Source organism: Microtus oregoni, unplaced genomic scaffold, assembly GCF_018167655.1.
Source record: "Microtus oregoni isolate MIOR12 unplaced genomic scaffold, Mior012 000033F_ref0000390, whole genome shotgun sequence".
Taxonomy (NCBI): domain Eukaryota; kingdom Metazoa; phylum Chordata; class Mammalia; order Rodentia; family Cricetidae; genus Microtus; species Microtus oregoni.
Window position 1 is genome coordinate 11970788 of NW_024543092.1, and position 20193 is coordinate 11990980.

Below are 20193 nucleotides of genomic sequence, written 5' to 3' on the forward strand. Positions count from 1 at the left end.
GTTTGGAGGCCATTTTGGACCACATGAGACTATTTTTTTAAAAAAAAGAAAAGAAAAAGTCAGGTGGTAGCGGTGCACACCTTAATCTCAGCACCCAGGAGGCAGAGGCAGGTGGATCTCTGTGAGTTTGAGGTCAGCCTGGTCTACAGAGAGGGTTCTTGGACAGTCAGAGCTATTACACAGAGAAACCTTGTCTAAGACAAAAAAGCATTTTGACATCAGATGTGCAGACGCAGAATTTGGAGTTTGCTCAGTTACTTTTGGGTCTTGCTTTGGTCCAGAATTTTTTCACTATTTTCCCTTCCCTTTGTTTTGGAATGGTAAAATGTATCCTGGGTTATTTCAAGCTGGAAGTATACACTCTGTTTTATGATTTTAATTTTATAGGTGATTCCAGTTAAGAGTTTGCATAAATCTCAGGAGAGACTTTAAACTTTGGACTTTTAAACATTGTTGAGACTGTGATAGACTATGGGGAGTTTTGAAGTTGGAGTAAATGTATTTTTCACTATGAAACTGTTAAGAAATTATGAGGGACAGGAAGTGGAATGTGGTAGTTTGAATGTAACTGGTCTCCATAAGCTCATGGTATGGCATTGTTAAAGTAGGTGTAGCCTTGTTGGAGGAAGTGTCACTGTGGGGGCGGGCTCTGAGGTCTCTTTTGCTGAAGCTTCCCTCAGTGTGACTTTCAGACCATTTCCTGTTGCCTGCAAAAAAAACACTCTCAGTTCCTTCACCAGTACTATGTCTGTCTGGACATTGCCATGTTCCCTACCATGACCATAACAAACAAAATCTCTGAAACTCTAAGAGAGCCCCTATTAAATGTTTTCCTTTTTAAGAGTTGCTGTGGTCATGGTGTCTTTTCATAACAACAGAAACCCTAAAGCAGGGTCCTAGAAAAAGAACTGGATAAGTAAGTGTAAATCATTAGTGTTGGTAGGAGACTAAGTAAATGTTCTTTGACAATCATAATTAATTTAAAGTATAACTTTAATTTTTAAAATCCCAATAAAAATATGTCTTTCTTCCATTAAAACAACAACAACAACAACAAAACAAATAAACTAATAATTTCATACAGCTTCAAAAATGTAACCATTCTTGGGCCACATGGTATGTTTTTTTTCTTAACTATAAGGCTTTGTGTGGGGGCTTAAGATGGGCCATCACACCTGATTCGAATTTATTTGGGTCCTGGCCAACCCAACTGGACCCTTGTGTTTGTACAACAAGCACTTTATCTACTGAGCTATGCCCTTAGTCCCTATATTGACATCTTTAAGAATAATTTGGGTACAATAATAGGTACAAATATACCTAAAATATTGGTAAGTATTAAATCTGATGATCAGTGTATGGGATTATGATAAACACATAAGTGTGTCTAGTTATGTGAATAGTTGATCCTTTCTATAATCTCAAAACTTTACAATCAGGTGATGAAGCCTGACAGAGTTGGGAGAAGAAAAACAACCTAACAAGGCATCACGGTACATAACTGTAATCCTAGTACCATGAATACAGAGGCTAGAGGACTCCTGCACTGGCTGTATAGCAAGATTCTGATTCAAAACCAAACAAATGGCAAAAAATGACTATCTGATCAACCTGATCAGCTCATGTAATGAAAGGCAAGGGTCAACAGATGCAGTTATTAAGAAAGCATTAACTCATAACGCTTGAGCCAGCAATGCCCTCCCCCGACACATAGGCCTGGAGGTGTGAGGCAAATCCGGGAGCCGCCTGAAGGTGTTACCTGGCAGTCCTTCAGGGCATTCTGAACAGAAGTCTGATCACCAATTTGCTGTTGCTGTTTCAGCTTCTTCTCCTGGGTTTCAAACCAAGCTTTCAGAGACTGTACACTATTTTCATACTCTGACCAAGACTCCAACAAGCCTTCCAGCAGCTGGATCTAAACAAACAGAAAGACTCAAATTTCAAAAATTTTGTTTTAAAATCAAATTGCTGGGACCAAAAAAATGACCTAATACAATTTCTTACAAAGTAAGAGTTCTTGGGAAGCAACAGGATCTGGGAAAGACTATAGTAGAGAGTGTCACATACTGCATGAAAATGGCCTTACAAAACCCTGCATGATACAATAAAAAAGTGAAAAATGGAATTTCTTAAAATACCGTCTACTGCATATATAAATGAGAAAATGAAGTTTCCCAAATATCAATCAATGGCAATTATTGGTAAAGGAAAAAAAAACTATAATCAACCTAAAGTAAAAGGAAGAAAAATGAAGGGGCATCTTAAAAAAAATCAGACCCATGAAATGTACATAGAAGGGAGGGTGTGTAAGAGAACAAACAGGACGAAAGATGTCCAGGGTTTGGTCACCTTCTGGGTACTGTGGGAAACTCTTCTCATGCTCCATCTAGGCACACACCCCACTCGTGGAACGTTTTCCTGCCAGCCTGAGCCTGTTCTTGGGGTTCGCATCAGTATCAGGAAGATGGGCCACCTCGCTCACCTTCTCACCCACTCGACCTTGCAAGAGCTGCCAGCTTTTGTTCATGGCTCCAAGCTGCTCGGCAAAATCGGTCTTATCACTGCGTTTGCTCTCCACATCCTGGCTGCTGATCTGTAGCACCGACTGGTTCACAAAGTCCGCCGTCAGCTGCTTACAGTTCAGGTCTATCTTGAAACCCTTAGAGAGAGGCAAGAGACTCAGACAACGTGCTTCTGTGTGCAAAAGTCTTAGCATGTTCCCAGGAGTTGGGAAGCCTCTGCAAACCCACATGTGACTGTTATCACTCCTGTGATGTCATCCAAATGACACAATCTTTGCTTCTACACATGACCTACTTACTAAGGTTAGGGACTGGAATATGCATTCATTATGTTTAGAAAATTGCACATTGCACATATATAAATAGCATGTGCATGATATGTAGAAATGGGTGAATTACTTCATTTTCTTTCAGTGTGTTATAGTTTGAGTGTGTAATGTCTTTCATAGGCCCATGTGTTTGGACACTTGATCCCCAGTCCATGATGCTTCTTTCTGAGAAGGTTTCAGAACCTTAGGGAAGTAGAGCCTCACTGGAGGACCATCTTGGGGGGGGGCAGTTTTTGAGGTTTGATCGTGTGACCCCACTTCTGGCTCTCTAGCTCTCTGCTTCCTGTGTGTAGATGAAGTGTGACTGGTCAGCCTTGTGTTCCTGTTTCCAGACCTTTCCCTCCATTACAAACTGTGTCCCCACTGTGACTGTTATCCTGATTTCCTCAGTTGCTGTAGTCAGGGTACTCTATTACAACAATACAAAAACAGCTGACACACTGCATCTGTACCTAGCATTTCCACGCACTTAACTTTTGGAGGCCTCTGTCTGTCTATTGTATCTGGGATACATACATTCTAAGCCCTGGTTGGAGTTTCTGAGTGCATTCAAATGAAAGTCTACATGAATGAAAATGAAAAGCTCCATGTCTGTTACCTTATATTTCTGCAGGTAGTCGTGGATTGCCTTGTAACCCACTGCATTTTTTATGTCCTCTTCATCCTTCTGTATTACACTTTCCATGAGTGCAATCCAGCTCATGACCTCAGAAATGGCATGGCGGGAGGGTAGTTTGTCCATCTGGAGCTGTAGAGTTGAGACAGAGTGAGTCCCAAGCACTAGAATTCAGACCCAACCTCTGTTAACACAGTGGTTCTCAACCTTCCTACTGCTGCAGCCCTTTAATACAGTTCCTCATTTTGGGCTTACCCTTTACCATAAGATTATTTTCATTGTTACTTCATAACTGTACTTTTGCTACTGTTAGGGATCGCAATGGAAATACCCCTGTTTTCTGATGGTCTTAGGTAACCCCTGTGAAAGGGTCATTCAACTCCCAAAGGGGTCGCGATCCACAGTGAGACCCCTTTGCAGATTTCTATTTCACAGCAAGAGAAGCAGCGACCCATTATACTTTTCAGATCTCTGAAGTTTGAATCATCAGACAAGCACAGTAATGCTAATCACCTAATGCTCACTCGACATCTGATACCATCAACGCTATATAAATATTACCTAATTAATCAAAACACCAGCAAGAAAACATAGTCTTACTTTATAGCTAGTTTTATGAGTTTCAAAAATAACCTTAAATACAAAACATTCAACAGATGTAGTCTATTAATTATCCTGTAAAATCTCTGTGTATTATGACTCAGGAATGCTAAAAGGAAGAAAAACAACACACCGAAAGGTATCAGTTTCTCTGCTTTCTGGAACTCTCCTATTTGTTCCTAAGATTTAATTTTCTGAGTATTTATGATCAATTCAGATTTCTGAATTTGGCTTCATATACCAAGCAAGTATGCATATCAGAATTATCAGGATTCTCAAGAACAGAAGAAATTCTTTACATATTCATGATTCAACAGTGTCTGGTATGTGGTGGGTTATGCCTATAACCCCAGCCCTTTCAGAGGCTGAGGCAGGAGGATCACCACAAACCCAGGACTACCCAGGGCTACAAGGTAAGACCTTGCTTCCTAATACAAATAAAATTAAATGTATATAATCTAATTTTATGTGGTACTAAAAGGCTAGAGGAAGATGGCATTGCTTCTCCCTGCTAGGACTATAGTCACTGGACTGGAGAGAAATGACGTGTGTACTAAAAACATCTATCATACCTGATCTACACTGATGAATGCTAAAGAGAAAAAGACTAAAATGTCCCAGGTAAGTTAGACTTATTGACAATCAGAATATAGTCGTGAGCTGAAATGAATATCATTGCTCAATGTGGAACCCCATATACAATGGTGGGCCTAAAATGTTATCATAAGCAAAGAAGCCTATGGTCTATCTTTCGGTTTGTGGTAAGTACACTCTGATGTCTGAACAATGACAAATCGGACCAAGGACCTATTTATCAGAATGCAGCCCTGTCATAAATGATGTGTGCCTGCTCTCACACTGAGGAAGATCCAGTTTCCTTCTTGGCTATAAGATGGCAGATCTTCTACATATGCTATAGATCTTCACAATTTTAAGAGGTGCCTATGTTTTAGCTATGAAATGTCAGTTCAAAGAAGGTCAAAGTTTTCAAGTCAAGTTTCCAACACCCACATAGAAAGAGAGAGAGAGAGAGAGAGAGAGAGAGAGAGAGAGAGAGAGAGAAATGCTTTGGTAAGAATGCTGTCTGAAGAAGTGTTTGTGGAATGATTCAGTTTTAACACATAGCACAACAGCAGTGAGAACAGACAAGTCCTGGTCAACTCTGATTTGCATTCATATGACGGAAATCAACTGTTACCAAATAAACCAGCATTATCTCGGTACCTGGTGTAGCTTCTCCTGCACAACAGGGATGCTTGTCAGCAGGTCAGTCCACTGGCTGTCCATGCGGGACAGCTCAGCACGCAGGGCGGCTGTATCCACTTTCTTTAATCGAAGAAGTTGATTCCCTGTGCTCATGACTGATGATTTCAGGGAAGACTTGGCATCTACCTCCTTAGAGAACTCCTTAAAACAACAAAAGTCACAGTGTTCAGTTTAGCATCAAATAGCTGGACCTTCCCATTCAAGGACAGAGACCAACCTAGAGCTCAGATCAACTATTTCCACAGGGCTCCATCATGTGGAGCTCTGTGGAGACAAACACACCACACCTTTACCTTCAAAAGAGGCTGGTCCATGGCCCGAAAACCAACTGAAAGAAGCAATTTGGAACCCCACTTGTACACATAAAGACTAGTCACTCAAAGTCAACCTCAGAATTGTTTATGATAATTTACTTTCCTTACTGTGTCTGCTGACTGCCGGCTTGCTGTGTACTGTTCCATGAGTCCAGGCTGAAGAACACAATGAGACCCAGTGTTCTAAGTCCTCAGACTTACCAGGAAAGCATTAAGATGATCCCGGACCATTTCCAGTTCTTGTGGGACCGTCACAGATTGCTGAGTCCAAAATGCCAGCCTGTCCTTTGCAGACTGTAGCCAGTGAGTCAGGTCCGCAGATTCACTTTGATACCTTTTAAGCATATTAAGGAGTCTATTAGTGAAATGTTCAGTCTCTATTGTCTGTTGTCAGTTAAAATGAGAGCCCCAAAGACTTGGAAGGAAAGTATACAAGGCTGATGCTCAGAAATTCTTTTCTTTTAATATTTATATCTTAAGTCTGCCCTGGGCTTCCATACCCCCTTTGCTAAGTTGAAAAGAAAAAAAAATCTTTCTCTCTCCTTGCACTGACGCTGTTGGGAAATATTGGGTCATGATTATAAAACCTGTTTGAAAGAAAGGTGACAGAAGAAACAGTCCTTCATTCAATAAAATCCAAATAACAGCCTCCCTTGACTGTTTCCCATTAGGACTTCAGAATTATATATTCCCCCCGGGCATGTATATTGAAGGCTTGGTCCCCAGTTAGTGTCACTATGTGAGGAGGTGCTGGGCATCTAGAAGAACTGGAGACTAAGAAGTGGAAGGAGGTCCTTGAAAGGTTCTCTCTCTCTCTCTCTCTCTCTCTCTCTCTCACACACACACACACACACACACACACACACACACACACACACTTTTAGGCAACTATGAGGTGAGATATCTCTTCTGTCATTTGTTCCTGCTACCACACTATTCTACCTCAGGACCCAGAACAATAGATCTGACTGACCTTGGCCTGAAACCTCTGAAATAGTGGGTTAAGACAAATCTTCCTTCTGATAAACCATTTTTCTCAGCTGTAGGCCACAACAATGAAAATCTAAGATATTTCCCATGGCCCATGAGGAGAATGCTCTCACTCAGCTTTGCCCCGTCTCTAAGGCTTCCAAGCGACTAGACAAGGTAAGGGCGGGACAGCAGAGTCGGCAGCATTGGGCGACAGTCACTTGACTAGCTTTAATCACACATCGAAAAGAATAAGAATCCATCTGGGAACCCTCTGATTGTCTTTACTTTCCAAACTGTGCCATTTTCTAAATGCGCACATCTTTTCCAAGCCCAGCATCTACCAGTCTTAGACATACACCACAGAACTTATCAAAAACACAGGCCAAATACTCATCCTAGTACCTGGTCCAGTGTTTCAGTATGGTCTCCAGTCTGTGAAGTTCCTTGGACACTCTGTTGGTATTATTTAGCCAGCGCTCTCCGAGTTGATTGAGTTGACTTTCCAGATCTGAGCAGCTGGCAGACATCAAAAGTCGCTTCCCGTCATCTAACACTTGATACAGTTTGGGCTGGTCTTCATTAAGGCTGGATTTTAAATGCTGAAACAATTGATGACATTGGATGAAGAGCTTAACTTGGTGTAGCTTTGATCCTTGGGTATTATAATTTCTCTGATCTTTATAACACTGGTATTATTTGTTACCAAACATACAGTATTTTCCCTCTGCAGCCCTGAAATCTTGAAAAGGTTTTATTAAAATATAGATGTTCTCTCTTTTTAAATTCATCGGGAGCTTTGGATATGTTTACAACTGTCAGGCTTAGTTATCTCTAAAACAGTGTGACACCAAAATAAACTCTAAAAACATGCTTGGTGGAGGTTTGGTGAAAATGGTTTTGAGGTGAACTCATTTGTTCCAAGAATATTGACTATTTGCCATTATTCTATAATCTATTATCTATGCTCCACAATCCATTACCTATATGCATATCTATTTATCTATCATATCTATCTATCTATCATCTATCACCATTGTATATGGGGTTCCACATTGAGCAATGATATTCATTTCAGCTCACGACTATATTCTATTGTCAATAAGTCTAACTTACCTGGGACATTTTAGTCTTTTTCTCTTTAGCATTCATCAGTGTAGATCAGGTATGATAGATGTTTTTAGTACACACGTCATATCATCTATCTATCATCTATTTATTTTTCAGAGTTGAGAATCTAGCTCATGGCACCTTGATAATCAAGAAGACCTTTATCACTACTACTGACCTATTAAGTACAGACGAAGAAAGATGTTTTTTTAAAAAAAATATGGAATTCTAATTAAACCCAGTGGGTCATACACACACACAAGGCATAAAAGGAGGAGGGTTTGCTGGTAACAGGGGTTTTAGCCTTAGACAGAAGGGGAGAAAGGAGAGGAAGTGTGAGGTGGGACTAAAACTCACTGTATAATGTATAAAGCCATCAAGCAATAATAAAAAGAATACAGCTGGGTGGCAGTGGTACATGCCTTAATCCCAGCACTGGGGAAGCAGAGGCAGGCGGATCTCTGAGAGATCCAGCCTGGTCTACAAGAGCGAGTTATAGGACAACCAGAGTTGTTACATAGAGAAACCCTGTCTCGAAAAACCAAAATAAATAAATAATGGTAAAAATTATGATAAATATATACTTAATAGTAGATAAAGACAATAGTTATTATATAGCATATTATATATAATTCATCATATAATAGCTACTATATAATAATTAATAATAAATATATTTATATACTAAGGATAATATATACATATTCTATGTGCATCCATGATTTTAGTAACTTTAAAGAAAAGTAAAAGAGTTATTAAAGTTTAAGCTTGTTTGTTAGCCGGGTGGTGGTCGCGCACGCCTTTAATCCCAGCACTGGAGAGACAGAGGCAGGTGGATCTCTGTGTGTTTGAGGCCAGCCTGGTCTACAAGAGCTAGTTCCAGGACAGGCTCCAGAAGCTACAGAGAAACCCTGTCTCGAAAAACCAAAAAAATAAAATAAAATAAAAAATAAAAATAACATAAACTTGTTTGTTATATAAACTTGTTTAAATTCCATTACAGTTATTAGCAAATTTCTAAAGGAAACGTTGTCACTGAGACACTACGACGCAGTTGGAAGCCAGACCTGGTAGAGATTCATCCTTTCCACAAGTCTGTCCTCGCTCTCCTCCACCAGGCCCACACTTGGAATGCTGCTCTCAACCATCTCCAGCTGTCTGCTGAGCTCCTGGAGAGTCTCATCCAGATGGGACCACATCTACAAACACAACGGTGATTACTAGGACCCCACACTAGGGAAGCTAGCAAGGAGACCACAAGTTCAAGGACAGTCTGGGCCACAATGGGTCTCAGGGAAATGGAACAAAATCAAGCAACCGACACCCAAAGAGTGGCATCCTCCTACATGTGTAAAATTTGTTCTTGATAGATTCTGCTTCAAGCCATATCGGGAATGGGTAGTTGGTATTTGTTTTGGGAAACAAAACGCAGTTCTAAAGTAAGTGATATAATGGTGGCCCTTAAAAGGGGGCAGATCTCTTCTCCCTCCCTCCCTCCCTCCCTCCCTCCCTCCCTCCCTCCCTTCTTCCCTTCCTCCCTCCCTCCCTCCGTCCCTCCCTCTCTCCCTCTCTCTCTGGCTCTGTTTCTGTCTCTGTCGCTCTTATGTATATGTGTATGTGTGTATGAACACACAAGAATAATAAAAAGAGGTCATAAAATTCAGAGTGGGGGTCACAAGGTCACTGGAAGGGTGGAAATGATATAAATACAGTATTATTGTATAAAAGGCTTAAAAATGAAAAAAAAATTATACTAAAAAAAAGAGGGAGGAAAGGGACAAACATAACCCCTAGCACTTAAGGGGAATGGGAAGAATAAGGGAACCAGGACAGTTTAGGACAACTGTCCTAATTACTAACCAAAGAAGGGGACTGATCTGCCAGTGATTTACACAGCATTCTGTGGCTGATTACTTTGTGGAGAATCTATCTGGTGTTCAAGGTCAGATAGTTCTATCAAAGCTAAGACTCAATCTAAGCTTCTCTGAATCTAGAACATTGGCTTGCAAACCTTCTTTACAATAGACCACATAGTAAATATCCTCGGTTTTGTAGATTAATTAGTATCTATTGCAGTCACGTCTGCCCTTTGGATGAAGGCAGGAGATCAACAAGCAAATCAATAAAGCTATTATGTCCAAATAACTTTACAAAGTAGAGGCTACATTTGGCCCAGGGGCCAACTCCCATTCTAGAATCTGGACCTGTTAATAAATGGCATCTTTTTGTCCCTGAATTTTCTACATGATCTAGTATTTAAAAGACTGTTTGCTTCCCTGTAGACATCAGCCTATGTTCTGATTGTCTTCTCATTGCCTCATTGGACCACGATATCATCGAGGGCAGTCCTGGGAACATTTTTGTGTTTCTCCTGCCTGGGAATCTGGTGGCAACTTGATAAGTGCTGAATAAATAAATACTTGATTTCTTCACTTATGACAAATAAGTAAATGCAAGCGAACAGAATAGGGAATGGAATTTCTCAGGCAGAACAGCAAATTCCTAACGGGGACTAAGAACATGGCATATGGCAGCTAGGATCCAAACATATGCTTTATTATTTCAGTTCAGAGTTTCGGGGCCATTGCTAGTTTAATTTTTAATGGCAAGTATATGTATGCATAGGTTCACATGGGTGCAGATGCCCACAGAGGACTTAGGGACATTTGTAAGCCTCCCAGCCTGGTTATGAGGACCCAAACTCAGGTCCTCTGTAAGAACAGCAAGGGCCCTTCTTAACCACTGAGCCATATCCCCAGCCCTCTGGGTTGCTATTTTACAACCAATGAACCCTTCAATTTTTTTTGCTCTCAAACCATAAAGATTTGTACCCAGATGGTTGTCCTCTGTCTCCGAGAGTTCAGTGACAGGTCCTAACACAAGAACAATTGCATTGGAGACAGGGCCAGGGATATGTATTTTTCATGTTTCGTGCTCCTAATTAGTTTTTTTGGCTTTAGGCTCAAGCCTGCAAGCTTCTTCACACATACTCGGAGGTTGGGATTCATCCAACTGACTCACAATACGATGTGTCCTGAATATAAGGGGAACACGGCAACCGCAAACCATAGAAAAATATACTTCTGCACAAGGGAGTCCACGGGGCTCCGTTTTGCCGTCAGAAAGATGTTACACGGGCTGTCTCACCTCTAGGATGTACTCAAGCTCCACGCCTCTCTTGTGAGCCTGTTTCAGCACAGCAGATGCCCGAACCATGCGGTCCGTGTGCAGCTGAGTTTCCTTCCCAATGGCAAAGCTGACGATCTTTCTGAAGAGTGTTTCAGTCAAAATCATATGAGATTCCAGACTCTGGAAGTATTCCTGTAAGTATTGTCAGGCAGAAGATCAGCAAGAAGGTCATTGAGACATCCGCTCTAGATAAGAACTGTTTCAGCCGTGGCAGCACAAAGAGTGTAGCATTCTAGCACTGCTGAACCCCATCTTAACTCAGGCACTATGTGCTTCCTACAGGGACTTCCTGCAGAGTTAAGGCTCTGCGCTCCCAACAGGCCTTCCCTCTTGACTCCACTCAAGTACAACTGGCGCGTCACTGTGCTGTAGACACAAGCCTCCAAAACAAAATCCTTCATCTGTGACTAGCTGATAGAGAGTCAGTCCCCTGGCGTCATCCGGAGCACAAGGACACTGACTTCAGTGACACAGTCGCTGACCATTGCTGCCACACCACTCTGGCCTCCTGTGTCCCTTTGATATATTAATCCCTCACCCTCATCTTCAGCTCTGCCTATACTCTGTTTTCCTTGAAATGTTCTCATCTGCTACATCAGTGTCTCTCCTTCCGTGGCTGGGTTAACGCCAACTCTCTCAACTTACAGGCTATCTGCTTTGCTCACAATGTCTTGCCAAGCGTGGCTGCACATATCATAATTCGATAACAGATATTTTAAATTTCCCATGTATTTTACTTCCATGCAGCAGAACTGCAACCATTGCATGAACTGTTATTTTTTAAATATAAAAGGATACTGTTTTATAGAAAAAAGATACCAGAGATGGAGATGAGCCCTATTCTACCCCATTTCCTATGCCCGGGACCATGAATATAGCTGAAGGATCAGAAGTTGATCATAACAGCAGACACTGCATTCTTATTTTCTGGGGGGAGAGGTCCATAACTCGTTACCGGACTCATGTGATCCTCACGACAGCTTTGAAGCTCTACTATTTTACAGGTGACAAGGCAGAGCCACTCAGTCTATATAGCTGGCACAAGGTCACCCAGTTGAGTAGAGCAGAGTTGGGTTCTGGTTCCTGTCATGACGGTGCCTGCGCTTCTCACAGACACTGCAGAGGTCTCCCAGAGAGCACGGACTGGACAGCAGGGGGCAGACTCAACATCATCACCGTCATCATAACTGTTTGTTGTACCAGGAATCAAAATGAGGGTCCATGAACATTAGGCAACCATGCTACCTCTGAGGGCTATGAGCAGCCTGTGCTGTTTTATTATTTTATTTATTATATTATCTTAGATGATATCTCATTCATTCACTCCTGCTGAAATTGCTCTTTGGCCGAGGTATGCCTTGAACTTGAAATTCTTTCTGCTTCTACCTCCCAAGTAGTCGGGACTACAAGCCTGTGACATTAGGCCTGGCTTCGAAGCATTATTTTTAACCACCATTAGTTGATGAAATAATCGTGTGATGGGAAAGACCTATCAAGCCCAACCTGCACTGAGAGTAAAGCTTGCTTTCAACACAAGCCTGCCTCCCACGCCGGCCTTGGCAGCATTTCCCAGGACCAAGGGTCCCTGTGTTCGGCCCCAGTGGCAGCTGCAGACAACTCTCTGGAGGACTCTTCCTTGACTGAGCATCCTTTCTCTGTTATTCTGCTGCTCCTTGATCCTAGTTTTCCTTCTGGAATAACTCAAGAGTGATCTTTTATTGCTATGGTCTGATTTGAGAAAAAACAGCTGTGAACTTGAAAGCCATGTTTTCATAGCCAAATGATAAGGCTTTAATAAATCATAAGGCTTTTTGGACAGAAAACCTCTGGGAAAAATTAGCGAAAAAAAAAAAAAGTAGCGTTCCCCTCCCCCAACCAAGTCCACCATAATAGCCCACCAGAGCCGCACAACAGTGGAATAATAATCGTCTAAAACTCAGGGAGATTGTTTTGTTTTCCTTCAGGGAATTCCCATAGCCTGGGAGGCTGAGTCTGTGACCTGGCAAACTTTGCCTAGTTATCGCTAAAAATTTGTTATGTTAGGGTTGTGAGTGTGTGTGTATGTGTGTGTGTGTGTGTTAAACAAGTATCTGTTCACTATGGCGTAATGAACCTGAGCTTCAGTTTGGAACACGCAGATGGAGCAATCTTGGGGTTCCCAGGTCTGATTGCGTGGCAAATGCTCTCATTGTGCCCAGGAAAGTCTCAGAGGCCAACAGCAACTGCAGGAGAATGTGCTCAAGGGCCAGGAGAACTGAATGACGCAAGTAGCCAGCATCAACTCAATCCCAAAGCCGAGTGGGGAGCCCTGCATTCACAGAGTGGAGTGAGGAGCCTAGGCCGGGACAAGGAAGGGTCCAAAGGGCCTGGTGGACAACAAACCCTAAAGGACACATAGGGGACCATGTAAACTTAAGCTTAGTTCCATGTGCCATTAATTCCAGATCTCAGGAGGTGAAGGCAGGAAGATCAGAAGTCCAAGGTCATCCTCAGCTGTATAGTGAGTTTGAGGCCAGCTTGTGCTACATGAGGCCTTGTCTTTAAAAAATTATGAATCCGGGTCCCCTAAAGAAAGGTTTGGGGCTTCTCTTATATTTATGTATGAAGAAAGTCGGCTTAACATTCATAGGAGATTGATAAAAATACTTATATGATTACTTTTTCTTACTATTATAAAATCATACAACTATACCCTTTACTGTTTCTCTCCGTTTCAGATGCTGGTGGATTTGGACAAATATTTACAGCCTATTTAGAAGTGTAAATTATCCAATTATAATGGATAAAGCCCAATTTATTAGGTTTTCTCATATATATATATATATATAATATTTCACAATATGCTATTTCAGCTACATTCTCCTGCTGTCTCCTCACCTTGTGCTTGTCTAGCAGTTGTTGAATTTCTTCTTTGGAGGACACAGTGATTTTGTGGTCCCCTGCCATCTTCTCTTGCCCCGTGTCCAGAAGGTCTGCCAGATCTTGCAAGGCCCTATCATACTGACTCTTGAGTGCAAGGTTCTGGTTGAGGCTGCTCCTCCGGGAACTGATGGTCACCAATAGCTCATCGTACATGTCCTGAGAAGCAGAGACATTCACACTAGTCTCGGTCACAAAGCTGCAGTTCTGAACCCATCACCTGCCCAATACCCTGCCAAGGCCACTCCTCTCCACAAGTGCATCCCCTGGGGACTCTGTGTGGAAGATAGCTGTCTGTCTTATGAGCCTCACCTGGAAACTCTTCAAAGAGAAAAGGAAAGAAAAAGAAAGAAAGAAAGAAAGAGGGAGAAAGGGAGGGAGGGAGGGGAAGAAGAAGAAGAAGGAGGAGGAGGAGGAACGGAAGGAAGGAAGGAAGGAAGGAAGGAAGGAAGGAAGGAAGGAAGGATACTTTGGACATCGCTCCCCACATCTTTAATACACATGCATAGGACTGTGACTTTCCTGGGTTTTGATCTTTGGTTATTCAAGTTCTTTTATTAATCTTGTTTGGCAATCTTACATGCTCCTTTCTGCTTTTAATTTGATTTTGCTCTTAATGAACAAGTCATAAATCACATTAGAAGAACTGAAGAAGATGAACTAAATTCACAACGATTTAAGAATGCCACAACTAGGATCAAGGATAAACCCAGCAAGTAAAATAGTGCGGAAAGAGTACAACTGTTGGGGGAAAAGTAAAATTAGAGTCTATGCCAAATATTAAGATACAATTTACATTTACTAAAAAGGTAAAAATATATAGGGCTGCGAATGTAGCTTACTAGTCCAGCACTTGTCTAGCAGGCAGAAGGTCTTGGGTTTGATCACCAGCAAATGTGCATGTTCACACACACACACACACACACACACACACACACACACACACACACAACTTAACTTTTCAAGATTCTAAAGAAGGAGCAAGGTCTAGAGAGAGGCTCGGGTGGTTGCCGGCAGCAGCTGGTCAACCAGAGGAGCCATCACCCACTCCATGGCTCACAACCAATTTTAACTACAGTCTGTGGGGCTCCAATGCCCTCTTCTGGCTTCTGTGGATACCAGGCACACACATGGTGCACAGATACCCATACATATAAAAATTAAAATTTCTAAACAAAAAAAAGATTCCAAGCAATCTAAACCAAAGTATTACCTAGAAACGACGCTCAAGCTGTTGCTTATCCGTAATGGGACATGGGGTGAAGATGCTGAAGAAAAATGTCCACGAGGTGAAGAGAGATGCCATAGAAAAACCTGATTCCCACTGTTGCTCTGATCTTAGCGTTTATTTGATCTTACAGTAAATAAGCAGGGCATCTCCCACATTGCTGTCTGCTAACCGGCATCATATTTTGGGGTAACCACCTTTCAAACAAGGAGCCACAAAACCAAGGGACTTTAATGTGAGCAGCAAAACCCTCAGACTTAAAAGGGCAACAGCTCTGCCAAACATGGTGAAGTAAACAGCGGTTTAATCTGGAAAGGCATTTTAGGAGCTGGTGAGACACCAAACAAAATTTGCTGGAGGCAGATGGGTCTGATTAGCGCGTCATGCTGAGGTGGGGCAGCCAAAACCGTTCGATCTGGAAAAGCTCAACTTGAATGCTTATTTACGGCTATGACGTTTGACTCTTACACCTGACGCCAAAGCGCTGCGAGAAGATCTAAAGGAAGGGCAAGAGGGTGGGGGAGGTCTGCCCTGTGACATCTGAAAATGCTAACCAAAGGCCCGAGACAGTCAGACTAAGAGCGACTGCTTGTTTGGAAGAGCTGTTGCATTTTCTCAGGCAAGGACTTGAGACTTTGTGCTTAATTCACCACCAAAGTATTCTGCAGTCATCCCCAGAGAAAAAACTAACACACTGTGTGGTTATGCCCAATTATATATAATTTACACATTTTAAAAATTCAGCTTATTTTTTCTAAGGCATTAAAGTTCACTGGCCTGGCGAGGTACTTCAGTTTCACCCTTCTGTCCTGTGTATAGGTTCTGCATAGATGGCAGAATTAATGCTAAATGGTATTTTTTTTTCATCCTTGAAAGGTACTGGAAAATCTGCTTGGATTTCCCAACTTTCTAAGTTTTGTTGCTGCTCTAGAGTTGAACATCTGTATTACATCCCAGCACTTTGAAAAAAAAAAACATTCTAAAAAGTTCTGCCTTGAATATTCACTCTGTTAAACCACCCCTAGGAATATACAACAACATTGAACTAAAATCCTCTCCCTTTTCATTTTACTGGTAGGAGCGATATTGATGATTATATTTTCAAGAGCAGAAATAAACATATGTAACCACTGAAATCCAGCATGGTGTTCAGACTTCATCATAAGAGCACATGTCATGGGCTAAGACTAGGCTCACAACCAAAAATATAAGAGCGTGTGTCAGAAAAAAATATGAATGCTAAGAGCATGAGAACATAATTTATTCTATTGTATTCAAAAATGACCAAGTTGAGATATTTTTCCTTACTTGGGCATAAAAGTTAAAACCTAAATGACATGACTTTTGTTTTAGTAATTTCCAAAAGAGGCCGGGCAGTGATGGCATACACCTTTAATCCCAGCACTCAGGGAGGCACAGGAAGGAGAATCTCTGTGAGGTCGAGGCCAGCCTGGTCTACAGCGTAAGCTCCAGGACAGCCAGAGCTACACAGAGAAACTGTCTCAAAAACAAACCAAAAAAAAGGTGAAAATATTCCAAGAGAAGAGTGGAAGCATGTTTTCTTGATTTTTAAATCAGTATGGGCCACGGAGGCTCAGCAGGATGGACCACTGAGGCTGAGCTGGAGGGGTCACCGAAGCTGAGCGGACTGGGTGGGGATGCTACCTGGAGCTTGGAGAGTTCTTGCAGGGTAGGCTGCTCCACCTGCAACTTATCACCACGCCGCTTCAACTCAGCAATTCCACCGTCCAGTTCCTTCAGTCCCTCTTCAGCCTGTTGTATGGCCTAGGTAAAATGTACAACATTTTGTTAGCATTTCTGCCCTCATAGGAGGTACGTATTTGACTTTTTGGTCTACCACTACTGCCCAAACATGATTTTTTACAAAAGAAGAAACTAACTCCAATAAAACATAAAAAGCATCCCTGCATATTACTGGAAAAAGGAGAAGGTATTTTATTATAATATGCATCAGCCTTCTTAGGCAAGGAGGAAGGGTAGAGAGAGGGTGGAGAGATGGGTGAAGAATGGTCTCTTTGAGCAAGGGGTGTGTAGATAACCACACCTACACAGGAAATAGTCTATAGGATGGCAGTGTGAACAAGGTATGTGCTTGAGATGTCTAGGGGACCGATGGTGCTTCCCAAAACACAACGGAGCATCCCTGGAGACTGGACCAGGATGGCAACAGGGATGTGTAAGGAGAGTTGCTCAAGGAATGGTCCTCACTGTAAAGTGGAAAAACCAATTAGCAAGTATTAAAGGGGCTTGTCCAATGTGAGGTCTGTAGAAAGGGGAGACCTTGTCCTCGATTTCAGGGAGCTGAGAGTCTTGTCAGAATGCCAGCAGAAAACAAAACAGACCTAAATGTAATTAGGCACTAAACTTCATGAAGCAACTCATCTCTGATCGGGGAGCGGAGGAGGGAGGTGGCAGGCCAGCAGGCCTGGTCTAAGTGGGCTTTTGGAAGAAGTACAACCCAGTTGCCCTTGACAATGAGAAGAGTCTGGACTCCAGATGGCAGATGAAACGTATCCACGTTTTCCTTTCCTGAAAGCTCTCTGCAATAACAGCAAATATTTTGTTTGTTTGTTTTTGGAGTGCTTTTTTCCTTGAGTCTGCTGGGGCCAGGAAACTGGGAAGGCCCAGCCCAACATATTTTCAGAGTTAGAATTTGGACACATACATGAAATTTTACTAAGCCTGAGAAAGCTGAGTACTAACCTAGCAGAGGAACTGCGCCCAAAGCATGTAGAACACTGGGGGTCTCGGGGACTCACAGGAGAGAGTCACAGAGCTAGGGAAAAGATGCCAAGAGAATGGAATCCCCAGTCCCTGCTTCATGCCACATTGCCCTTTCCTTCCTGATTAGAGCCACAAAGCTTATTATCTGGAGAAGAGAAGGGGCTTTTCTAGACTAAGGAGTGATGGATGTGGTGATAGCCTTAAATGCTGAATTCAAAGAAGGGAGCTGGAAGTGGTGGCTTGTGCCTATAATCCTGGCAATTGGGAGGCAGCTCACCTATATAGCAAGGAGGAAGGAAGGAGAGAAGAGAGGAAGGGAATATTGGAGGGAAGAAGAGGCAGGAGGGTAGGGGAGAGGGATGGAGAGAGACAAAAGGAAGGGAAGGAAGAAAGAAAGGGAGAGAAGGAGGAAGGAAGGGAAGGAAGGGGTGAGAGATGAAAGGGGGAAGGGAGCAAAGAAAGAAAATGGGGTGTGGAAAGGAGAAAACACTGTGCATAAGGCTTCAAGTCTACTCTGTTTCAGGAAGGGCTGTGGTCACTCCTCTACTGTCTAGAGAGAGAAGGGTTCATAAGATCAACTGAGGAAGCTTAAAACTTGAACAGAAAGATCGTCCAACAAATGATGTAACAAACCAAAAATGTTATCTCCTCAAAATGGCTGTTCCATCCTTGCTTCAGGTTCCCATTCAACTGTTGAACCCCCAAGCCAGGTATAAACAGACAGCAGGAGATGACCCTGAAACCAAGACTATCCAAGATGACAGACAGAGACAAAGCCGGCAGACGAACAAAGGGACCCAGGGAAAACAGATCATATGGAAAAAATAAACTCCAAACACCAAACCATGAATATATCCAGGTATATTACCAAAAAAAATGCATTTGTTTACAGAAAGGGACAAAAAGAAAAAAGATCTCTCAAAAAAAATAATTAGAGCACTGGACAAGATAGGCAAGATCTCATGGAAAATTTCACCAGAGGAGGCAGATGAAAGAAGAAATAAGAAAGGCAGAAATCCAACCAAAAGAGCCTACTGAGTTCCCAGCTCGGGTGATAAAAATAGGCCCTCCCCGAGGCATGCAATTGTGATATTTTAAAACCCTGGGGACCTTTGGGAATTAGAAAGATTTTTGGTTTCTCAAGTCAGCATTGGAAACACGCATCTACAAACTGGGAGAAATTTATGTCTGACCTAGAGTTCTATAAAGAGCCAAGCAGTAAAGTAGGAACATAGAATAAGGACATTTTTGGGAACTGACGAGGTAGCCCAGTGGGTGAAGGGATTGACTGGCAAAACTGATAACTGGAGTTCAGATCCCTAGAATCACAGAAAGCCAAACACAGTAGCAGGTGTCCATAATCACACTCTCCCACAGGGGAGTGGGAGGTGAAGACAGGGAAGCCCTGAAAGCTCACAGGCCAGCTAGCCTGGTATGGTCAGCAGTGAATCATAACAGAAGAGACCTGCTTCAAATAAAGGAGATGGTGGGGGCCCACACCCAACATTGTCCTCTTCCTTTCCTACATCATAGAGATCATATTTGATCTCATTTTGGAGTAGAAAATTCCTTCAGGTCAGCAGCTCCCACTGATGTCACTTTCTGAACCCAGATTCCATCGTTGCATGTAGAAGTGACCAAGTCAGTATCACTGGGCACATTCTTCAAACCCAGTGTTGACACAGAAAATATACAATGAATAAAAAATGCTACAGCTTGTCATTAACCAGTCAAAGAACATTTGGTGTCCCACAGGAAATCATATCTGCTATTCTGGAATGCACCTGTGTCTATGATCTATATATCTGCGATTCTGGGACACGCTTATACATGCCTGTATCTGAGACAGCTGTACATACCTGTATCTGTTCCACAATGGGCTGTTCAAACACATTTGCCAGTTTCTGCAGAATGATGTATTTGTTGTCAGTTAATGATGTGAACAGCACCTTCAGGTCATTCTGGGGAGGAAAGCAATAAAGGGAAAGACAATCTTAATTTATTCTTGAATGAAATTTGTTTAAATTGGAAAAAAATCAATACGTGGCTGGAGAGATGGCTCAGAAGTTAAGAGTACCTGTTGCTCTTGTAGAGGACCAATTTTGGGTCCTTGTAGCCATATGGCCTCTTACAAGTGTCTCTACCTCCAGTTCCAGGGATTCCGGCACCCTCTTCTGGCCTTTTCTGGCACTAGCCACCCCTGGGTTATATGTATACACATACACATGGGCAAAACACTCATATAGATAAAAGTATGTTCTTAAAAATGAATGTATACAGGCATCTTAATGTAAGGTGGAAAAGCCAAGTAATATAGAAACCAAGAAAGAAAATTGAGGGCTGGGGGTGCGCTGAGTGGTACAGAAAAAGTCCCAGGGCTTGATCA

General features: G+C 42.3%; 1 protein-coding gene across 4 annotated transcripts in view; it reads right to left on the bottom strand.

Annotated features, from left to right (window-relative positions):
- Positions 1-20193, bottom strand: part of Syne1 (spectrin repeat containing nuclear envelope protein 1) — a 461524-nt gene that overhangs the window by 91628 nt on the left and 349703 nt on the right. For all 4 annotated transcript variants that reach the window (XM_041680032.1, XM_041680030.1, XM_041680029.1 and 1 more), the window contains 11 exons: positions 19667-19768; positions 16728-16847; positions 13793-13993; positions 10874-11047; positions 8794-8925; positions 7022-7218; positions 5849-5981; positions 5292-5474; positions 3450-3599; positions 2483-2659; positions 1760-1915 (listed from right to left, as the gene is read on the bottom strand). In XM_041680032.1, coding sequence (XP_041535966.1) covers positions 1760-1915; positions 2483-2659; positions 3450-3599; positions 5292-5474; positions 5849-5981; positions 7022-7218; positions 8794-8925; positions 10874-11047; positions 13793-13993; positions 16728-16847; positions 19667-19768 — 1725 coding nt within the window. The remainder of the gene's footprint in view (positions 1-1759; positions 1916-2482; positions 2660-3449; positions 3600-5291; positions 5475-5848; positions 5982-7021; positions 7219-8793; positions 8926-10873; positions 11048-13792; positions 13994-16727; positions 16848-19666; positions 19769-20193) is intronic.